The 18,047-nt window shown below is 37.2% G+C and overlaps 1 protein-coding gene across 2 annotated transcripts in view; it reads left to right on the top strand.

The window, feature by feature from the left end:
* PREX2 (phosphatidylinositol-3,4,5-trisphosphate dependent Rac exchange factor 2) overlaps window positions 1-18,047 on the top strand; it is a 189,175-nt gene that overhangs the window by 134,216 nt on the left and 36,912 nt on the right. For both annotated transcript variants that reach the window (XM_064442581.1, XM_064442582.1), the window contains exons 31-35: window positions 460-501; window positions 3,178-3,395; window positions 6,131-6,233; window positions 8,417-8,560; window positions 13,243-13,357. In XM_064442581.1, the coding sequence (XP_064298651.1) occupies window positions 460-501; window positions 3,178-3,395; window positions 6,131-6,233; window positions 8,417-8,560; window positions 13,243-13,357 (622 nt within the window). The remainder of the gene's footprint in view (window positions 1-459; window positions 502-3,177; window positions 3,396-6,130; window positions 6,234-8,416; window positions 8,561-13,242; window positions 13,358-18,047) is intronic.

The raw sequence follows: 18,047 nt of genomic DNA, 5'->3' as shown, positions 1-18,047 counted from the left end.
GTGAAAATGCTGTTGTATTTTTCCTGGTTGCTTTGGTATACATTAAAATGAGGATAATTTGAGATTTTTAAGTATGGAATGAGAGAGGGAAAAGAAAAATAAAGAATTGGGGTAGTGTGGGAATCAGTGAAAACTGGTCTTGTTTTTCGAAGTTTTAAGACTGGAGTTCTTCATATGTGGACTTGCACTGGCCAGCTGGTACACATGTATTCCAAGACAGCAGCTGCCTCTTCATGTGTCTTTCTCAGAGTTGGTGCTTTTGATTATTATCAATTTTATCAAGTCACATGTAAAATTAAGTGAAGTTGAGACTCATTCCTGTTTTGTAGGTATACATCAGGATTACCTACACAAGAAGTTGGAGTTAAGCTGGTATAAAATGAGAAACTGCAAATGCATTATTAAGTTGGTGAAAACACTTTTAATCATGACCTCAATATATTTTCTTTTTTCTTTTAGAGGTGAAGGCACGAATACTCTTGGCACTTCTTGAGTATACAGGTAATTTTGCTTGTTTTGGGAGTGGGGGAAGTGAATGTGGATGGTTTGAGATTTTTTTTTGCTTTTGGGCAGAATACTGTGTTTAGAGAAACGAGAAAAATCTCAGATATGATAACCTGATAATCAACAACTTTACCCCTGTGTTTACAGTGAGGATTTCTGAAGAACACAAGTCCAAAGACATTTCTAACAAACATTGCACAGTCTTCTTGGTTTTTTTAAATTTGTTTTGGCTTGTAATGCAAAATACCTTCCCAGGTCATTTACTTCGGATCTAGGCAGATGAAGTAACTACTAATTCACTGAGCTTGTGCACAGTACTTCTGCTGTCTGTCTTTTTTTGGGCTTTTTCGTATTTGCTATCTTTTTTAATTCCCATTTATTGCCAGACTTACCTTACTTTTCTAATCCATACCTTTTCTTTTATCTTTTTTTAATAGAATATCTTTTTTTAAGTCCATTCTTTTTGGAAGGGGTCTGATTATTCTGTGTATTACTCTACTATCACTCCATACAGCATACAGTTTCAAATATACAAAGTAGGCACATGTGTCTGCAAAATAAACATCAGCAAATCAGTATTTAGAAAATAATATTTATGGCAGAAGATTCTATACAGTTTGTACGTGCATAAGTGTTCAAGTAAGCAGTCACATTTCACTGTAAAAGCAGATAATTTTAACCGTCTTGCAGCGCTATATGAATGTATTATTATTTCATGATTTTGTTATGGCACATAACAGCAGTTTTATAAAGGGGAATATAACATTTCTTTGTTGTCAGATTTCTTACAAAGATTATGAAAGATCTTAGTAATTCCTCAGGTGTTTTAAAATGAGAAGTGACCTGAGAAAATAGCCCAGACTATTTTTTTAAAGCAGTTTTCCCTGCATGGTTTCATAAGTTCCTAAATTCTGTAGTTCATTTTATATAAAAATCTTTTTGTAAAAAGAGCCCAAAGTGCTCTTATATGCATATCTGATGTTCAAGTAATATTAAATGAGATTTGGAAATGAGGTGTTGGCGACGCAAGAGGGCTGCTTCAGAAGCAGGCAGTACAGAGGAAGACACTGAAAGTCAGCTGCTGTTAGACAAACAGAATTAAAATTGAGCAGAGCAAAGAGAGAGAATGTGTGCTGGGCTCAACTCCCTGAGCACTGATGTGACACTGGAAAGTTTTTGACCGTGGAGAAGCCCGTGGGATTTTTGAAGCTGGAGGTGGGTGGAGATTTTAAAGATGAAAATTCTGTCTGTAGTGGATTCTGCATGACTTGGGAGAGTGGAGACAGAGAGGGAAAGGTAATTTTAATAATCAAAACAAAAAGCAATGAGTCACAGTGCAGAAGCATTAGTGATTAGGCCATTTATGGAAAACATTCCTGAGGTCCTGAGAAGCTGGCAAATGGAATAAAAATGATAGTAAAAGAGTGGTCATTTTTATCAATAGTCGAGGAAAAGATTGAAGAAGATCTCGTAAGGAAAACAGACAGAATGGAGTTACTTTGAGAGATACTTGGTGTCCAAGGAAAGCATATTTTTAAAGTCAGTATTAATTTTTTGAGTACAGAATTATTCCTGATGACTTATCAAGTCATCTAAAGTCTTGCCAGCTCCACAGAGCGGGTGGAAAAGTAGCTAAGCCTCTTAGAGGCAGAGGAATCTAAAAGTGGGGACAAAGATTTTAGGCTTTGGAAAGACCTTGATATCACCTAATCTTCTTCTCTTGCTGTGAGAAAGATTGTCTACCTGTACCATTTGTGATTGATGTTTGCCTAACAGCTCATAATGATAAAAATACTTGAAGATCTTCAGGGAAGAGGAGAAGAAGGAAGCACTGAATATTTATCACCACAATTTTGTGCCTTATTGAGAACATGTTTCCCTTTCTAACTCTTTTGACCTTTAGCTAATCTAATGCCTGTACCCTCCAGAATAAATTGGTAGGTTAGCTTGTCCCTTGTTTAAATCAGCTGCTAATGGTTCCATAGACTTCTACCTAGGGACCTGTCCTGGACTTCCTGGACCATAAATCTCTGCTGCTTCCTGGATACGTGATGCTGCTCTGTGCTTATTTTATAGATTTCATATTCATATATATACATATGTATTGTATTTGGATAGGTTGTGTTCTGGTAGCAACACTCCTACATGCCCTGTCTGTACTTTACAGCAGACAATCTTCATCTATGCTACCCAGCTGATAGCTGTGGAGTTGACCAGATGATGCAGTCATATTAAATGCTTCTGACTAGCGTTGCTTTCCTGTGGAAAGTAAATGGTTTTGTGCCTAGGTGATTCTCACATAGCAGAAAAAGAGATCCAACTTGCATCTGTCACCTTGTAACATCAGAAGTGCATAGAATTGGTGGCATGTATGTTAAAATCTACAAGTTAAACACACATTGTTTATGAAGAACTACTTTAAATTCCAGATTTTAAATACATTTCTGTATAATTTTAGAATTATAAAGTAATGTTTTAATGTGGAAAATGGCAGTTTCAGTTGTGGAGTGCTATTTACTGGGAATAACATTAGGCTGTAAACTTGTAATTTACTTTACATTAAAATGATTTTTTTTTTTAGTCAAGGTAAAAAATTCCAGCCCAGTTCCTTTGCTGTTAATTAATCTTCTGCTCCATTTTTTCTTTTCTTCTTTTGGCTTTTACACATCACAGATAGCGAGATACAACTGAGGCGAGACATGGTCTTCTGTCAGAGCCTAGTGGCCACAGTCTGCGCTTTTTCAGAGCAACTAACGGTAGCCTTAAATCAGATGTTTGACAACAACAAAGAATATGAAATGGAGACGCAGGAGGCGAGCAGAAGGTGGTTGGAACAGATAGCCAGTGCGGGTCTTCTCCTTCATTTCCAGTCCCTGCTCTCCCCTAACCTGGTAAGATTCCTCATGGGGCATGCCTGATCACAACCTGTGTTTGTTCCTTGAACCAGGGTTAAACAGTCTTAGTTATAAATGTGATATTTTGTGTCCTTTGTGCTTAGCTTCTTACTTAATGAGCTGCTATTTGGAAAATTTATGATTTAGATAGTTACAGATCTGGGAAGTGTTTGTTTGTGAGATAGAAAATATGTTTTCTATGAAGACAGTATTATGTTTGTTTTAAGTTAGCAGATAGTGAGTTTACCCTTGACTCCCCACCGTTATCGTAGCTGTTCTGTAGAAGTGAATGTAGTATTAGGTGATAACCAGGACTTCAGTTTGCAATAAGCAGCAACACAAGATAAATAAAATACCTGATTTGGATAATTTTATCACTTCGTCCCCCAAAAAATGATAAGTCCGTAGTGGTTGAAGGACTAGACATGCTAGTCTGCTTTGCTCCTGTCATAAGGCAGATTCTCATAGCCTGTCAGGGTAATTGGAAATCTCCTCTTTCTTCACATGGCTTGGCAAAGAGCCGTGGCTTAAGACACAATTAAAAAGGGACATGACTTTGTAGTCCTCTACTACCCAGTTATCCAAAATGTTTCTTTGGCTATTTAAGCTACTTCTCACACTAGACTGGTTCCTGCTAACCTGAAGAACTGTGAAGCAGTCTGCATGGTCTGCTCCGTGACAGTCTTCTCAGTCTCTGGAGATGCTCACTGAAAAATAACTGATTTGCTACAACCTACTGTATAAAAGTCCATGCAAATAACAGACGATGTTCCTAGTATGAAAAGTCGTCTTTCCTTGCCTTGTCTGTCTTGGCAACAAATTTCTGACAAGTTGGCCTGATAAACTTTAGAAGTAGAAGAGATCAATAAAAATAAAGGTATTTCTAAATCTCAATCATAAAGTATTAGTCTATGTGTTTTTTTGGAGAGCATTGGCTTGAGCAAGCGTGGGCAACTACCTTGCAGGTACTTGAGGTACCTACGTGGGTTTGCATGGGACAGGGTATGTCAGGATGAGGTGTGCAGCTTAAAAAACAGGTGAAGTCAGTGCCTGAGAGAAACAGGAGTGGTTTTTATCCACGTGAGGAGTATGTGAAGAAAGCACAGTCGGGAGCTTGGGCTCACGTTTTGAGTCTTGAATGTTTTTGGTACCATGCAGCACCAACATGTCCTGGTGCTGCAGTCTTCAGAGTTCAAGAGTAAATTCAATTGGTGCCATGCCTGTCTTATGTTTTTCCATGTGCTTAGTTGTCATGTTATCACAAAATAACTGTCGTCTTTACAGCACTGAATACTTCTGTTGTTTCTTTCAAGATTGTAGAGGTTTCCTTTGCAGTGAAAATGCATGCTACTTAGGTATTTTTACATCATCAGATATCTGCAGTATGCATTGTCAAACTGCAAATAAAATTAAATTTAGTTTCTTCTCTGTCTAACTGTTCTTAATCAAGGGAAAAGTATTTAAAGGCAACTTTTTCAATACCTTCTCAGCACTATTTTGCTTACAAATGATCCGTGTGATTTTAAACAAGGGTATTTGAAGGAAATTACATTCATTATGGCCAGAGTTCAGTAAAGAAAGAGCAGTTGTGCAAAGATTTCCCATGTCACTGAATGGTTTTCAGAACATTCTGCTGATAAAACTGCTTTGTCCATAGAGACTTCATAAATGGAACCAGGAGACAAAATATTTCTAGCAGCTTTGCTTTTTCATAAATACAAGGGGAATGCTCTTTCACTATGATCACGGAAAATCATGTGGTGTTTTTTTTCCTTTCTATAATTCCGTAACCTATAGTTTATTCTAATTTTATAGGCAGCTAGTTTATTATTCTTTGCTTTCCTACTGTTTCAGTTCGTAGAGGAAGAAAAATGCATGCCTCGGGTTTCCATTTGGCTCTTGCTATCTTAAGGTGCTAGGGGGAGGGTTGTATAAAGAATAGAATTACTTTAAGTGATTATTGATTTCTGCTATAATTGCCCTGCATATTTAACTCAAGATAACCATACTATTTTCTTTTTTAAAGATTCAGCAAGGTGTCCTGAGTTAGCAATTTAATTCCTGAAGCTTTTTTGGTAAATTAGTCTGGATCTTTTTAGCTATCATTTTAGCTCAGGGGTACACAGAGTGAACCATAGGTGCAAATCAAAATATTGGCGTATCTACATACTTGATTTGCATCTAGAGTTTTGTAGCTGAAGTTGCAAATCACCCTTAGCTGTACTCGTTCTGAGCTACTGGTTCAATTATTGATGCTTAGAGTGGACATGATGAACTCTCATCTGTTGTTCATAGATGAAATGCTAGAGTTATGGCAATTTTAAAGAAAATTGCTAAAAAGAAGAATTTGTTTTTCATGTTTCCCCTCCATTAATTTACAAACGACCTGGTGTGAAGACAAGCTGTTGAAGTCTGGTATCTTACATAAAGAATAATTACAGTATTATTTGATTAAAAGCCATGAGAAGTAATGGTAGCTATAAATTACCTATTAATTTACTATGTGAAACGATAACATTAATTTTAATAGTCTTGAACTAGTAATAAAAGGGAAAGTGCCAATAGAAACAAAGATATTTACATTATCTAGGAGTTAATTAGGTTATACACTGCATCAGTGAAATGTTGTGCAACATTCTGTAGTTACTTTTATGACCCGCTCTCATATTATTTTTAGTAGGGAAAACATCTGGCTGAAATGACCATTTCACTTTTTCTTCTGCCTTTCTTAGGCTGATGAGCAAGCCATGCTAGAAGATACATTGGTTGCACTGTTTGACTTGGAAAAAGTTACTTTTTACTTCAGACAATCAGAGCCAGAACCACTAGTTGCGAGTGAGTAATTATAATTAATATCTGGGCTTTACTGTTCAGAAACATTTTCTGTGTTTGTAATATCTTTCTCTCCTAGAACATTACCTCCCACAGGGAATATTATATAACTTGGGATTATGGAGAATTTGTAGATCTGCAGCTCTCCTAATATTCCTAGATTTCCTGAAATACAGCTAACATCAGTTAGCATGTGCAGAATCATTATCCGGCAATGTCAGTAACCTTGGGGGCAAAACTGTTTGCTTAACCGAATTTTCCATTGGGAGTATGTGACTGCATCAGGAAAGTCCCTGAAGATCTAGTTGTTATTGAAGAGTCATGTGTAAAATAAGCTTGAAGGTCTTAACAGAGAAATGCAACTGGGTTGTGATAGAGAAGCATGAATCCCATTTCATTTTATTGTCTGAAAGACAAAGCAGGAGACAGCAAACAGGATTAGGATAGCTTTAAATTGTGCAAGAAACTTCCTCTGAGACCTGCTGGTGCAGACGGTCAGGGTCCTGAACCCTTCCTCGCAGTACTTGCCCAACTCACCGGAACGGACTGTCTTCATGGTCTGCTGTTTATACCCTTCACTCGTTTTCAGCCACTCATTTGTTAATGTTTTCAGCCGGTAGAGATTTTTCTGCAGTGAACTTTGTTTAATGAGCAAAAAGCCCTCATTTTTTCCTAAGTCTTGTAACTCCCTTGGGAAGGGAGGAAAGCATGTCTGGTTCACATCAAGCTTTTCTAGAACAATTCCCTTGCCAGATTGAGACCACACATGAGACAACTTCTGCAATAACCAAAACCAGAAGACACAAAGCTCCTCCATAAAGCTGCCCATGCTCTGAAGAATTCAGTAGCACAGGGCTGGTAGTCAGGGAGGAGCTGGACTCTTTAAAAGAAGCACTGCCAAGCCAGGTTACAATATGGAACCAGTGTTACAGGAGGGCCTCCTGGTGGGGAGTTAGCCCTATGTCTGTGTCATCAACTGTTCATATTGCTGTATCTTCCAGCTGAGGTGTCTGTGCTAAAACAGAGAGAAATAGAAAGTCCATGTGTTCTAGGACTGTAATAAACTCTGTATTTCCTTTTGGATTAAGTGCTGCCACCACAGTCGTTCTGACAGTGGTTACAGAAAACAAGGAACTGGCAAATGTCTTTCTTCCATTTATGATTCTGCATAATCAATAACAGAAAAAAAAGTGTTTTTCTTATTACCAAAAACAGTGGAAAATATTCCTCTGGAATCTTTTCCATTTAGGTACAAAATAATTTATGCACACAGTGTAAAAACTACATAATAATATTATTAATGCTAATCACTAAATTTTATTGTCACTGCTTTCAACTTGGAGACTTATGTATGTAAACAGTACTTAAACACGAAATACATACAAAGCTTAAATTGAATTAAACTGACTTCCTCTGAGAGAAATGGAAAATTTTCGTCAAGATGATTAATGGTCATTGTATGTTAATTGTCTGGCATAATACACACAATGTATGTTGGGGGATCACTGTAACTGCAGAATGATACTTCCAGTTGCCCTGAACTCTACACTTAATGATTTATTATGACATTTAGCTTGTCAAATTGTAATGAAATGTGCTCTTACAGTTTTATATATTCTACCATAATACATTTGTTTTCTCAGTTGAGTCCTGATTTTTAATAATGATTTAATGAATATGCTGGTAGCTGCTGTATATTTACTTGTGCTCCATCCCACACAAATCTGAGGAGAATCTTACTCTGTATATCCCACTGACCTTATGCATCCTGCACCTGCAGAAGGCATGTGAAATATGCCTAAAGTTATTCTTCCAGTGATTTCAAACTATGCGCTATATGTAGATGTTTCTATAGATTTATAGAGAATACAAGTAAGATATTGCCAACTGCATTATTTGCTTAGTATTTTTGCTGCCATTGACAGGCTGGCAAAGATGACAGTCACGGCTTTTCTGTTTATCTAATTCCTGATAATGGATAGGCCAAAAGTGACCACAGCAGCACAGAGTATAATGTAAAATACTGCAATAATATAATGTAAATAAAATAAAATATGCAATAATGCAATAAAATAATGTAAAATATTAGTTTTGTGTCTAACTGTGTGAATTTTGGGTGTAACAGTTTCTGGAAAAGGACACGTCATTGCTTTTAATGAAATAGTAACAACTGACTGTATTCTTAGATGTACCAATCACATACCAAGCAGAAGGAAGCCGGCAAACCCTGAAGGTTTACTTCTACCTTGATAGTTACCACTTTGAACAGCTTCCTCAAAGGCTGAAGAATGGAGGGGGATTTAAAATCCACCCAGTACTTTTTTCACAAGGTAACCTGAGTTTTAATTCCTCTCCCCCCAGTTCTTTCACATAATATTTAACTCTCTTTAAAACCCTACTTATTCACTCTGATTTAAATCCTTCGTAACTATAAAGGCACAATGCTTATATTTAAGTATGTTGTTTAATGTGGGTGTTTATTGAGAACTTTGAATTAAAATATGAATTTAAGAAATGCTGTGATTTGTGATAAAAAATAGAGGCATGGGTATACATTTCTAAGTTTATACCCATTATATGTTTCCAACACCAAACAATGAACCTTCTTTCATCAATATTTTTTCGTTCTTTGTAGACATTATCGGACAATAGTCAGACCATGAAACTTGCTTTTAAAAGTGTTTTGCATTCCAAATGCTGTCATAATCTTTTCCTGTTACTTCAAATTTAAGGACGAAATTGTTATCCCCAGAGAATTCTGTCTCTTTAAAATGTTATGAAGACTTAAATAACGTTTCCAGGATTTTGTAGTTATGACACTGCAAATGTTACTGAAGTGATGAATGGGGGTGCTGATGCTCAGACTGTTCATAAATTGCAGGCAGCCTGCATTAGCTGCAGTGTCATTACAGTCATCAGGAGTGTGGAGTTTGATTCACTGAAATGGTGACTCTGAGGTGCTGATTGCCTTGAGCCGCCTTTGATTTCAGAGGCTGCTGAAAGTACTCTGTACCTTGTGAAAGGCTTCTAGGGTCTATGTGGAACAGGCAGAAGTCAGGCATACAAATGAAGGTTTCAAGGATGGTTTGGTCTCTGATAGATAAAGAGGATGCAAAAGGAAATAGATGAAGAAATAGCTGAACTTACTGTAAACTTAAAACACACAGTTTTTTTAAAAATAAGATACCAGAAGTCTGATTTTTAAACAAACTAATAAGACAGACTTCAGTGGATTCTTTTGAGCAGATTGATTTCAGTCATAGGGGAAAATGAGAACACTAAGCAGGAGACACATTTCAGTAGAGCAGACAAAAGCACACATGAAAGAGAACAGAAAATACCTTGGTTCAGATAAAATCCTGGAAATACTGAAGTTTTTAGATTCGGGAGGGGACTCTGTGCTACAGAATTTATTTTGCAGATTTTTTTTTTGTTTCTATTTCCAGAAGCCCAAAATATTTAAGTCTTAGGATAAGCATCTTTGTAGTCAGCTAAAGGAAAAGAGCAAAGATTCATTGAAGTGTTACATCTGCTGAATACTTTTCAGTAATATAGAAGATTTCTTCTTTTTTTGTCTTACAAAATTTCTTTAATTTTCGAGGAACCCCCTCCAAAATAGTCCATTAGACTCCAAGAATAAGTAGTCCTGGATAAGAAGTTAAAACCTAGTGTTTAAACCATTATTTGGGTTTTTTTTTTTTTCCCTCATTAATGAGTGAATTGGGATTCTATTTTTTACTTCTTTCCTATGAGGTTTGGCTGAGCTGCCATCAAACTAACTCAGTAGATCCCCGTCTTAAACTGAAATTTATTAGCTACAAATGTAGAAATCTTCTGTAAGTTCCTCTATGAAGTAGATTCTTTCTTCCCAAGCTTAACAGAGCTAAGCTGTTTCCTGCCTAAATACAATGGTTTATGATGTTTTCCAATGGAATATGTATAAAATGATGGTTTTGGAATACTTTATCAACAGCACAAGTCAGTGCACATCAGTCTGTTTATCTCTGTGTTGCATAGCTTGATGCCTAAAATTACAAGTCTGTATATTTGCAGGATTGGGACTGTAGGCAGTTTTAAAAGTTTTTAAATGTTTACCCAGGCTGTATTACGTATCCCTCCACTTGCAAAAACAGTTTTGTGCAACCATATACTTAAGCATATACATTCAAAAGGATCCTGATTTGCAGGACTGGGTTCTGAGAATGATGAGATATTGCTCTTGGCATTCAGGTTTCTCTATTTCCTACGTTAGAATTGAGATCTCAGCAATAAATAAGCTTAATTAAAAGACACTTTATTTAAAATTAAAATTCAGTTTATTTAAAATTGCTACTTAGTGTCTTAATTATGTAGGGTTTTAAAAAATTTTTTTTAGTTTTTCATAGAAACCTAGAATAATTCAGATTGGACGGGACCTCAAGAGGTCTCTAGTCCAACCTCCTGCTCATAGCGGTGTCAGCTGTGATATCAGACCAGGTTGCTCAGGCATTTTATCAAGTAGGATCTTGAAAACACACAAGGACAGAAACTGCACAACCTTTTGGGTAACCTATTCCTCTGCTGGACTGCCCTAATTGTGAAAAAGTGTTTTCTTTCTATCGAGTTGAAGCATCTCTTTTTTCAGTTTATGTCCTTTGCCTCTTGCCCTGCCAGCATGCGCTAGTGTGAAGAGCCTAGCTCTGTCTTCTGGTGGACCTCCTGGTAGCTAATGGCACCTAGCTAGTAGGTGACCCTCAAAGCCATCACTTTTCCAGGCTGAACAAGCTCAGGTCCCTCAGCCTCTCCTTAAAGAGCATGTGCTCCACCCCATGACCATCTTGGTGGCCCTCTACTCAAGTCTTTGCAGTTGATCAACAGCTTTTGTGTACTGTGGGCCCCAAAACTAGTCACAGTATTCAAGATGCTATCTAATGAGTTTTGAGTAAAGTGAGGGCAAGCACTTTTTTCAGTCTACTGGCGGTGCTTATGTTAATACAGTTTAGGATGCTCTTGGCCTTCTTGGCTGCCAGAGAACACTGCAGGCTTATGTTCAGCTTGCTGTCTAACATGACCCCAAGGTCCTTCTTAGCAGAGCTGCTTGTTAGGCTCTACCTTCCCAGGTGCAGGACTTGACATTTGTCATTGTTCTGTTTCACAGGGTTTCCTGCTGGACCATTCCTCCAGCCTGTCTAGGTCCCTCTCTAGGTTGCCCTGCACTTCAGTATATCCAGTGCTTCTCCCAGTTTGGTATTAGCTGCAAACCTGACTTACTGTCCTCCAGGTCAGAGATTTTGAACAATATAGATCCCTGTGGTATTCTACTTGTAATGGGCCCCTAGGTAGACCACATCCCATTAGCTACTACCCTTTGAGCCTACCCATCCTTCCAGGTTTCTTTCCCATTCAGTTGTCTATGCATTCAGACCATAATATCCTAACTTGATTTCAAGAATACCATAGAAGACATGTTTGGAAGGAAAGCTTCTGTATAAAAGAGCTTTCTAATATATTAGGTAGAAAAATGTTAAACCCTTCAAAAAGGGGAGAGCCAAAGCTCACACTGTGGGATTCCCTGCCAGCACCTGTGAGCATGGCCCCCGCAGTGCCTCTAGAGGCAGAACTGTGTGCTCCAGCCAGTCCTGACAGATGAATGATTTTCCCGGTTGGGTAATCTGATTGGATAAAACCAACTTTATGCCAGTAAAATAAGCAGTACAGATTATCAACTCGGCACTAACATGCTATTATAAATGGAGTTCAGTGGATATTTTGTGGGGGCTTTCTGGTGTGACTTAGCACCAAGGAAGTTAAGAAGCAAGTCTGACTGTTGAAATGTAATATTTTTTGCACAGAAGTAGAATTACAAATTCTGAACGCACAGAAGGGTAGTGCAATTTGCATGTTCTTTAACAATGATTGAATAATTTATTAACTGGTCATATTAAGCAGTACAAGCAGAATTAATATTCTGTGTGCAGCATGTTTCCATCAGAACTCGTCTTACTGCTTGCATTTTTTGAGAGGGTGATGAAATCTTAGAATGTGTATGGATTATTAAAGTGGCAATATTCTAATTGTAAAATCTTTAATGCTTCTCCCCCAAAAAACTATTTCATCAAGAGCCTGTGTTTTATTTTATAAAGTTAACCTCTTAATGTGGAGATCTTGATTTTTCCAGTCCAAATTTTCTTGAGAACCTTTCAAACACTTGATTTGACTTGTCTTAAAAAAAAAAAAAAAAGTTAAATGTCCCTTTTTTTTTTTTAAACTATTGCTAGGAAGAGTATCCCAAAATCAAATGGTAGTTTCTTTATTTTTGCCACCTTTTAATTTCTGTGCAATGATTATATGAGAAGGTCCTACAATCCTTCCTTTAATGGAAGTCTTTGTTTAGCTCCTGAGCTCTTGTAGCAATGTTTATCCTTGCTTTAGTGAAGTCAAATACAACAAAGGTGGGCATAGTCAAGTATTTGACTTTAGAAACTTACCTGATCCCTGAAAAGGAGCTTATAGGGTATTTTCAGAGATCCAGAGAAGTTTGCTTTACTTGATCGAGAAGAAGGCGTTCACATTATCTGTGGGAATAACTAGAGGTTCAAGTGCTCCACATCTCCCAAAATTAGGCTTTGTAAGAAGTTGTTATGTCTCCCTCTGTGAAAGTAGCTGGTATGTTAAGCCTTTCTTTCGTCTACCCCAGCTCATTCTACTGTTTTCATCCAGGATGTACCAGAAATAAAAACCACATTCACATTCACAGGGCAGGAGTACTTTAATTAGAGCAATGGAACTCAAACTAGCACTCTCCTTTATATTTTCCACAGGGCAAGGAATATATTTTTCCTTGTAAATGAAATCTTAGAGAGAGATCTGTATGAGTTTGATGACATGGAAACAGCTCAGCAATCCACAGTGGGGTCACAGCCTCAAGGTTAAAAAGTAATTCACTAATGTGTGAACAAAGCTACAAAGAAGGAGAATACTAAATATTTAATACTGATTTTTCTCTTCTTAATTGTCCTTTTTCTTTTCACAGCATTGGAAAGCATGGAAGGATATTATTACAGAGACAGTGTCTCAGTAGAAGAATTTCAAGCTCAGATTAATGCAGCCTCACTAGAAAAAGTCAAGCAGTATAACCAGAAACTACGGTGGGTAATAAACTGACGTTCCTGAGATTAGTTTACCAACTTCTGCTTTTCAACTCAGTTTCTATGACACATCTTTAAACTGAAGTGTGTTGTATGGTGGTGTTTTTTGGTGCATGATTGAATAAGATCCAGGATTGATGGTTTTGACTTGATTTCTGCACTGTTAAGTTACTTTTTTTTAAATTGTTTTCCCATGAAAGCTGTAGCTGTAATTGCCTCCAGGTGGTTGTACTAATGCATATAGAAAAGGAAAAGGCTACTTGATCACAGAGAGTATCAGAATTTCTAAACATTATGATCTGATTTTGCAGACATTTTTTAACTTAATTTCAACGGAATAGGACTTTAAAAAATAGTGGTGTTTTCCTCAAAGCCGGGCATCTTTCTCCCCCCCCCACCCCCCATACTAATAGTAATATAAACATATTTGGATACTTGCATCAGCTTCAGGTATAGGTTACAGGGCGCATACTGAATATGTAAAGATTATGCAGCTGTTTATTTCAGTAAATATTTCATTTAAAAGTTGCACCTAAAGACAGAATTTCTGGCATACAAAATAATCTGTGAGTTATTAAGTAAAATAATGAAGATGTGTACATAGGCTACTCTTGCATCTCACTGTATCTGTGAAAAACAGCTGAGTACCCTTATTTGCACGAGTTGAAGGAAGAGTGCAAAGGACTGCAGTAAAATCACATCTATTCACTTTTAAAATTCTTGAATCAGATGGAAACACTATCATTTCACTAAAACTGTTAGGCAGCTCTCAAAAGCAGCAGAGAACAGGAATTAAAAAAAAAGATGTGAAGGACAGTGGGAAGGGGAAAGGGGATAAATGAGGGTCTCTCCAATTCCTTCACCTGTTGGGCCACTCCTGTCTTTGGAAGATTTTCTTCATGGATCTTGCAAAAGAATTCTCTAGAGTGTTAAAAGCAGTGGACTGCCTAGATTATGTTTTAATCTAAGCAGTACTGTAGCAAAAGTTATTTTAAAGCCAGTTGTATTCAGTGAGTACTGTATATTTAATTTTTTGTGATATCCGTGTCAATGCACTCTGTGTTAATGACAAACACAGTATTTATTTAGTCTGTCTTCCACCTTCTTGTATTAGTACTTCCTATTTGGAAAAAAAGTTCCTCCTGAGTATTTATGTGACAAGGCTTATGTTATAAGTAAGTTTTACAGAAAGCTTTGGTCATGGCAGTATTTGGCCTAGATGAAGTCAGTTAGTGTTGGAAAGAGATTTCCATCAGTTGGACAAGGCGAGACTTTTTGTGCTGTTTTTTCTATGAATAGGCCCAATTTAGACCCCCTGAATATCCTTAAAGGAAATTCTTCATGACTTTATGCTCTAGTGTTCCCTGACCTCGCTTACCTTGTGTGTTAGGACCTCCATTCATGCTGTGGCTCTAATGAGGTACATTCTTCTTACAGTGTTGTGCCTCACAGCTCTGATCAGTTGCTAACCTTCAAGGCCTAGTTTTGCAAGAAGTTACGATGAAAAAGTTAGCATTCAACAAAAATTAGCATGGTAGCTCTGTCCAGTCACAAGAATAGGAAAATTTTTGGATTTTTTTCCATATACCTAATGTCTGATTAGAACATTCAGTAATTGATATTTTTGTTTTCTTTCTGGTGAACTCTATCCATTTCTTAAATGAGGCAGAAACAGCTTCAGGAATTCACTGACATAACGTGAAGAGGAAAAACAGAAAAGCAGATGCTTCGTTCTCGTTCTGACATTTGCTAGCCTGTGTAGGTGTTTGGCCAGGAGAATCTAATAAAGTAACTACAGCAGCAAAAGATATTAACATTTGGATAATTGCTCTGAAGAAGAACAAAAAAGCGAAATTGGATATTCCCTGGAAACATAATCAAGTGCAATAATACTATCTTAAACTCTTCACATGGAAGAAATCCTCTGTGCATAACCACCTAATCAGTAATAAAATAAGTCATTCAAGACACAATCCAGAAACCATTCTTTCTCCATAGACAAGGAATGCATTGCTTGCTTGTGAAATGATGGCCTGATGACTGCTTTATAATCCCTCCATCAATACGCAGCAGAAAGCAAATGGGAGCAACAGCAAAGGAAAAAGTAGTGGGAGAAGAGGATGGGAACTAGTGGGAATGAAACCACTGGTTGGCAGTGACGCTGCAGCCAGGCCACCCGTTGATGAGAACTCTTGATACAAGTTCAGCCTCTCTTATTCCTGACACATTTAGATAATGCTCTAATAATGTAAAACAGATGAGACCACTTTATTGTGTATGGTCCCACTTACAAACAGAGATGTTGGCCTAACTTGTGTTGTAGCCAAGCAGGACATTAAAATTAAAAATGAATAGTAGCTCAGCTCACCTACCTTTTAATTTCTTGTGGCAAAGTCTTGTTAAAGTTTGAGTACACAGAACATTTTTGAGGAATGTGGTGTCTTTTGGGAGGCAAATCTGATACTGATGTGTGCCTTAAAAGAATTAATTTACAAATTATTTATTGGAAAGAATCAAAAGATATATTAGTAAATTTTTAGTGGATTTCAGGAAGGATAGCCTTTATCCATCATATAAAGTCAAGAAGCTGGATCCTTGCTTTTATTGCAAAATCCATTCATAACTATGGAACTGTGACCAGCTTTTCCGCAGTATCAGAAGTGATAAAATAAATCCAGGTGCAAAATTGTCCTCCTTGACGCTGATTTGAGCATTATAAGAACTTCTATATTTCATGGTTCTTGCTTTGGGGCTTTTGCAAATACTACCTCAGCTATGAAATAGTAATGATAAGATTATAATTTTTATGAGAATGCATGAAAGACAGTTGAAAATCAGTTATAGAATTTCATGCTTATGTGGAATGGAGAGAATGTCCCTCCATCTTCTGTAATAGACTTAACCCTCGCTATTTGATTCTAATTAATAATATAAGGGAACTTTTATTCTAAGGCCAGCTAAAGTTGAGTTTTCCTATGATTTCTGAGGCAACATCCCCTAGCTCAGCAATATGTAGGAAGTTCTTTACTGGAATAAAGAAGTTGTTAAAAAAAAAAACCCAAACAAACCAAAATAACAACCAGCACCTAGTTTATGAAATTTCTGAAACTGCTGGGAAATCTTCAGCACCTGGCCCATAATTTTTCTTACTAGTGCTGGATTTCTTTTTCATGGTCAGTCAGATTGCACTTATTTTTATAGTTTGACAATTCTGTTCCTCTGAGACTGATAAAGAAAAGAAAGTTATGCTCAAATTCTGTTTGCAGGTTGAGCTGGTGCTAGTAATTGCCAGTGATGTAAATTTAACCTCATCAAATTGTCTGCTAATGTGAAACATGCAGTACAACCAAGTGAAAGTAATTAGGTCAGCAAAGATTTTAAAGATTTTTAATACTATGTGTTTGATAGCTCAGCAGTTGTCGTCTTATTTAGAAGAGGACCAGAAAGCACCTGTGTATCTGACCTGTACAGAAGCTGATCTTAAGCGAGCCCATTTGGTATTCTCCTGCCTCCTCCCACTTTTCCCCATCTTCCTCCTTTGGTACTCCTTGCCGTTCGAATAGGCTTTTTCCCATCCTCAATCAGTCCTTTTGCTTTTACAGATACCAGAGACTGTTTTGCTTCAACAGTGCAGGCCACAATGTTGTTTGAATCGATAACTACTACAAATGCTGATAGGAATAACGAAAACACACAAATGCACTATATTTTCTTGGACTGCTTGATTGGTTTAAGTATTCTCTTGCAAATCTTGAGTCATGTAATTGTAAAAGCATGAGGGTAAACTTTACTTGTAATTTCTGAAGCATTACTGCTTTAAGAATTATTTAGTTAAAATGCATTCTGTCTTTGAATATGATTTTTATATTTGGTAAAGGTCTCTTTCCTGCAGGTTGAGATTCAGTATGGTAGTTATTATTACATTACATAGAAATAAATCTTATGGTCATTACTGTAACCAAAAGACTGGTTGCAGTGCAGGCCCGCTGGAAGCTAGGACAAACCGTGACAGGCAGGTTAGCTGAATGGCACTATTCAGTCTTTGGGCTGAATAGTGACTTTAGGATAAAACATTTAGTTGGATATGAGAACAGTTTTTATCCTCAGAGAAATCAGGTTTTGGATTAGCTTCCTGCAAAAGGTAAGCCATTTTTTAAAAATGGAACTTGATGAGTGTAGGAATGACAACTTCTGTAATGTTCATCCAAGTTATCAGAGGTTTGGACTTGATGGCCCAGGATAGGTCTTTCAGTCTACAGCAGTCAGGAAGCTTGCTTTCCAGTCTTCCTTTCTCTGTATTTGACATTTTATCAGGTTAGTCTCTTTTTTTTTTCCTTTTTTTTTCCTTTTTTTTTTTTTTGTGAATTCTCTTTCTGGGAAAAAAGTTGCATCCCTCCTATGACATTCTATTAAAATGCAATTTTCTACAGGTGCTCCTGGTTAACTTCTTAATCAGAAAAGTTCAGGCACATCTGCTCTTTAAGAGTCTTTTCCTGGATGTGTCTGTGCACATGAGGGATGCATCTCAAAGGCAGAGAGGACGTTCAGGGCACAAGCCATCCTGTGGGGTGCAGGGCTGTGTCTGTACCAAGTATGCTTCCAGCATCTGGGTCTCTGCAGAATGCTTCGCTGCACATTGTGGACTGCACAAGCAAACTGTGGTGGAATATAGGTGCCTAAAACTGCACAT

The sequence above is a fragment of the Phalacrocorax carbo genome, chromosome 2 (assembly GCF_963921805.1).
Source record: "Phalacrocorax carbo chromosome 2, bPhaCar2.1, whole genome shotgun sequence".
In the NCBI taxonomy this organism is placed as follows: domain Eukaryota; kingdom Metazoa; phylum Chordata; class Aves; order Suliformes; family Phalacrocoracidae; genus Phalacrocorax; species Phalacrocorax carbo.
Note: the sequence above shows the minus strand (reverse complement) of the source record. Positions and strands in the feature narration are given on the sequence as shown.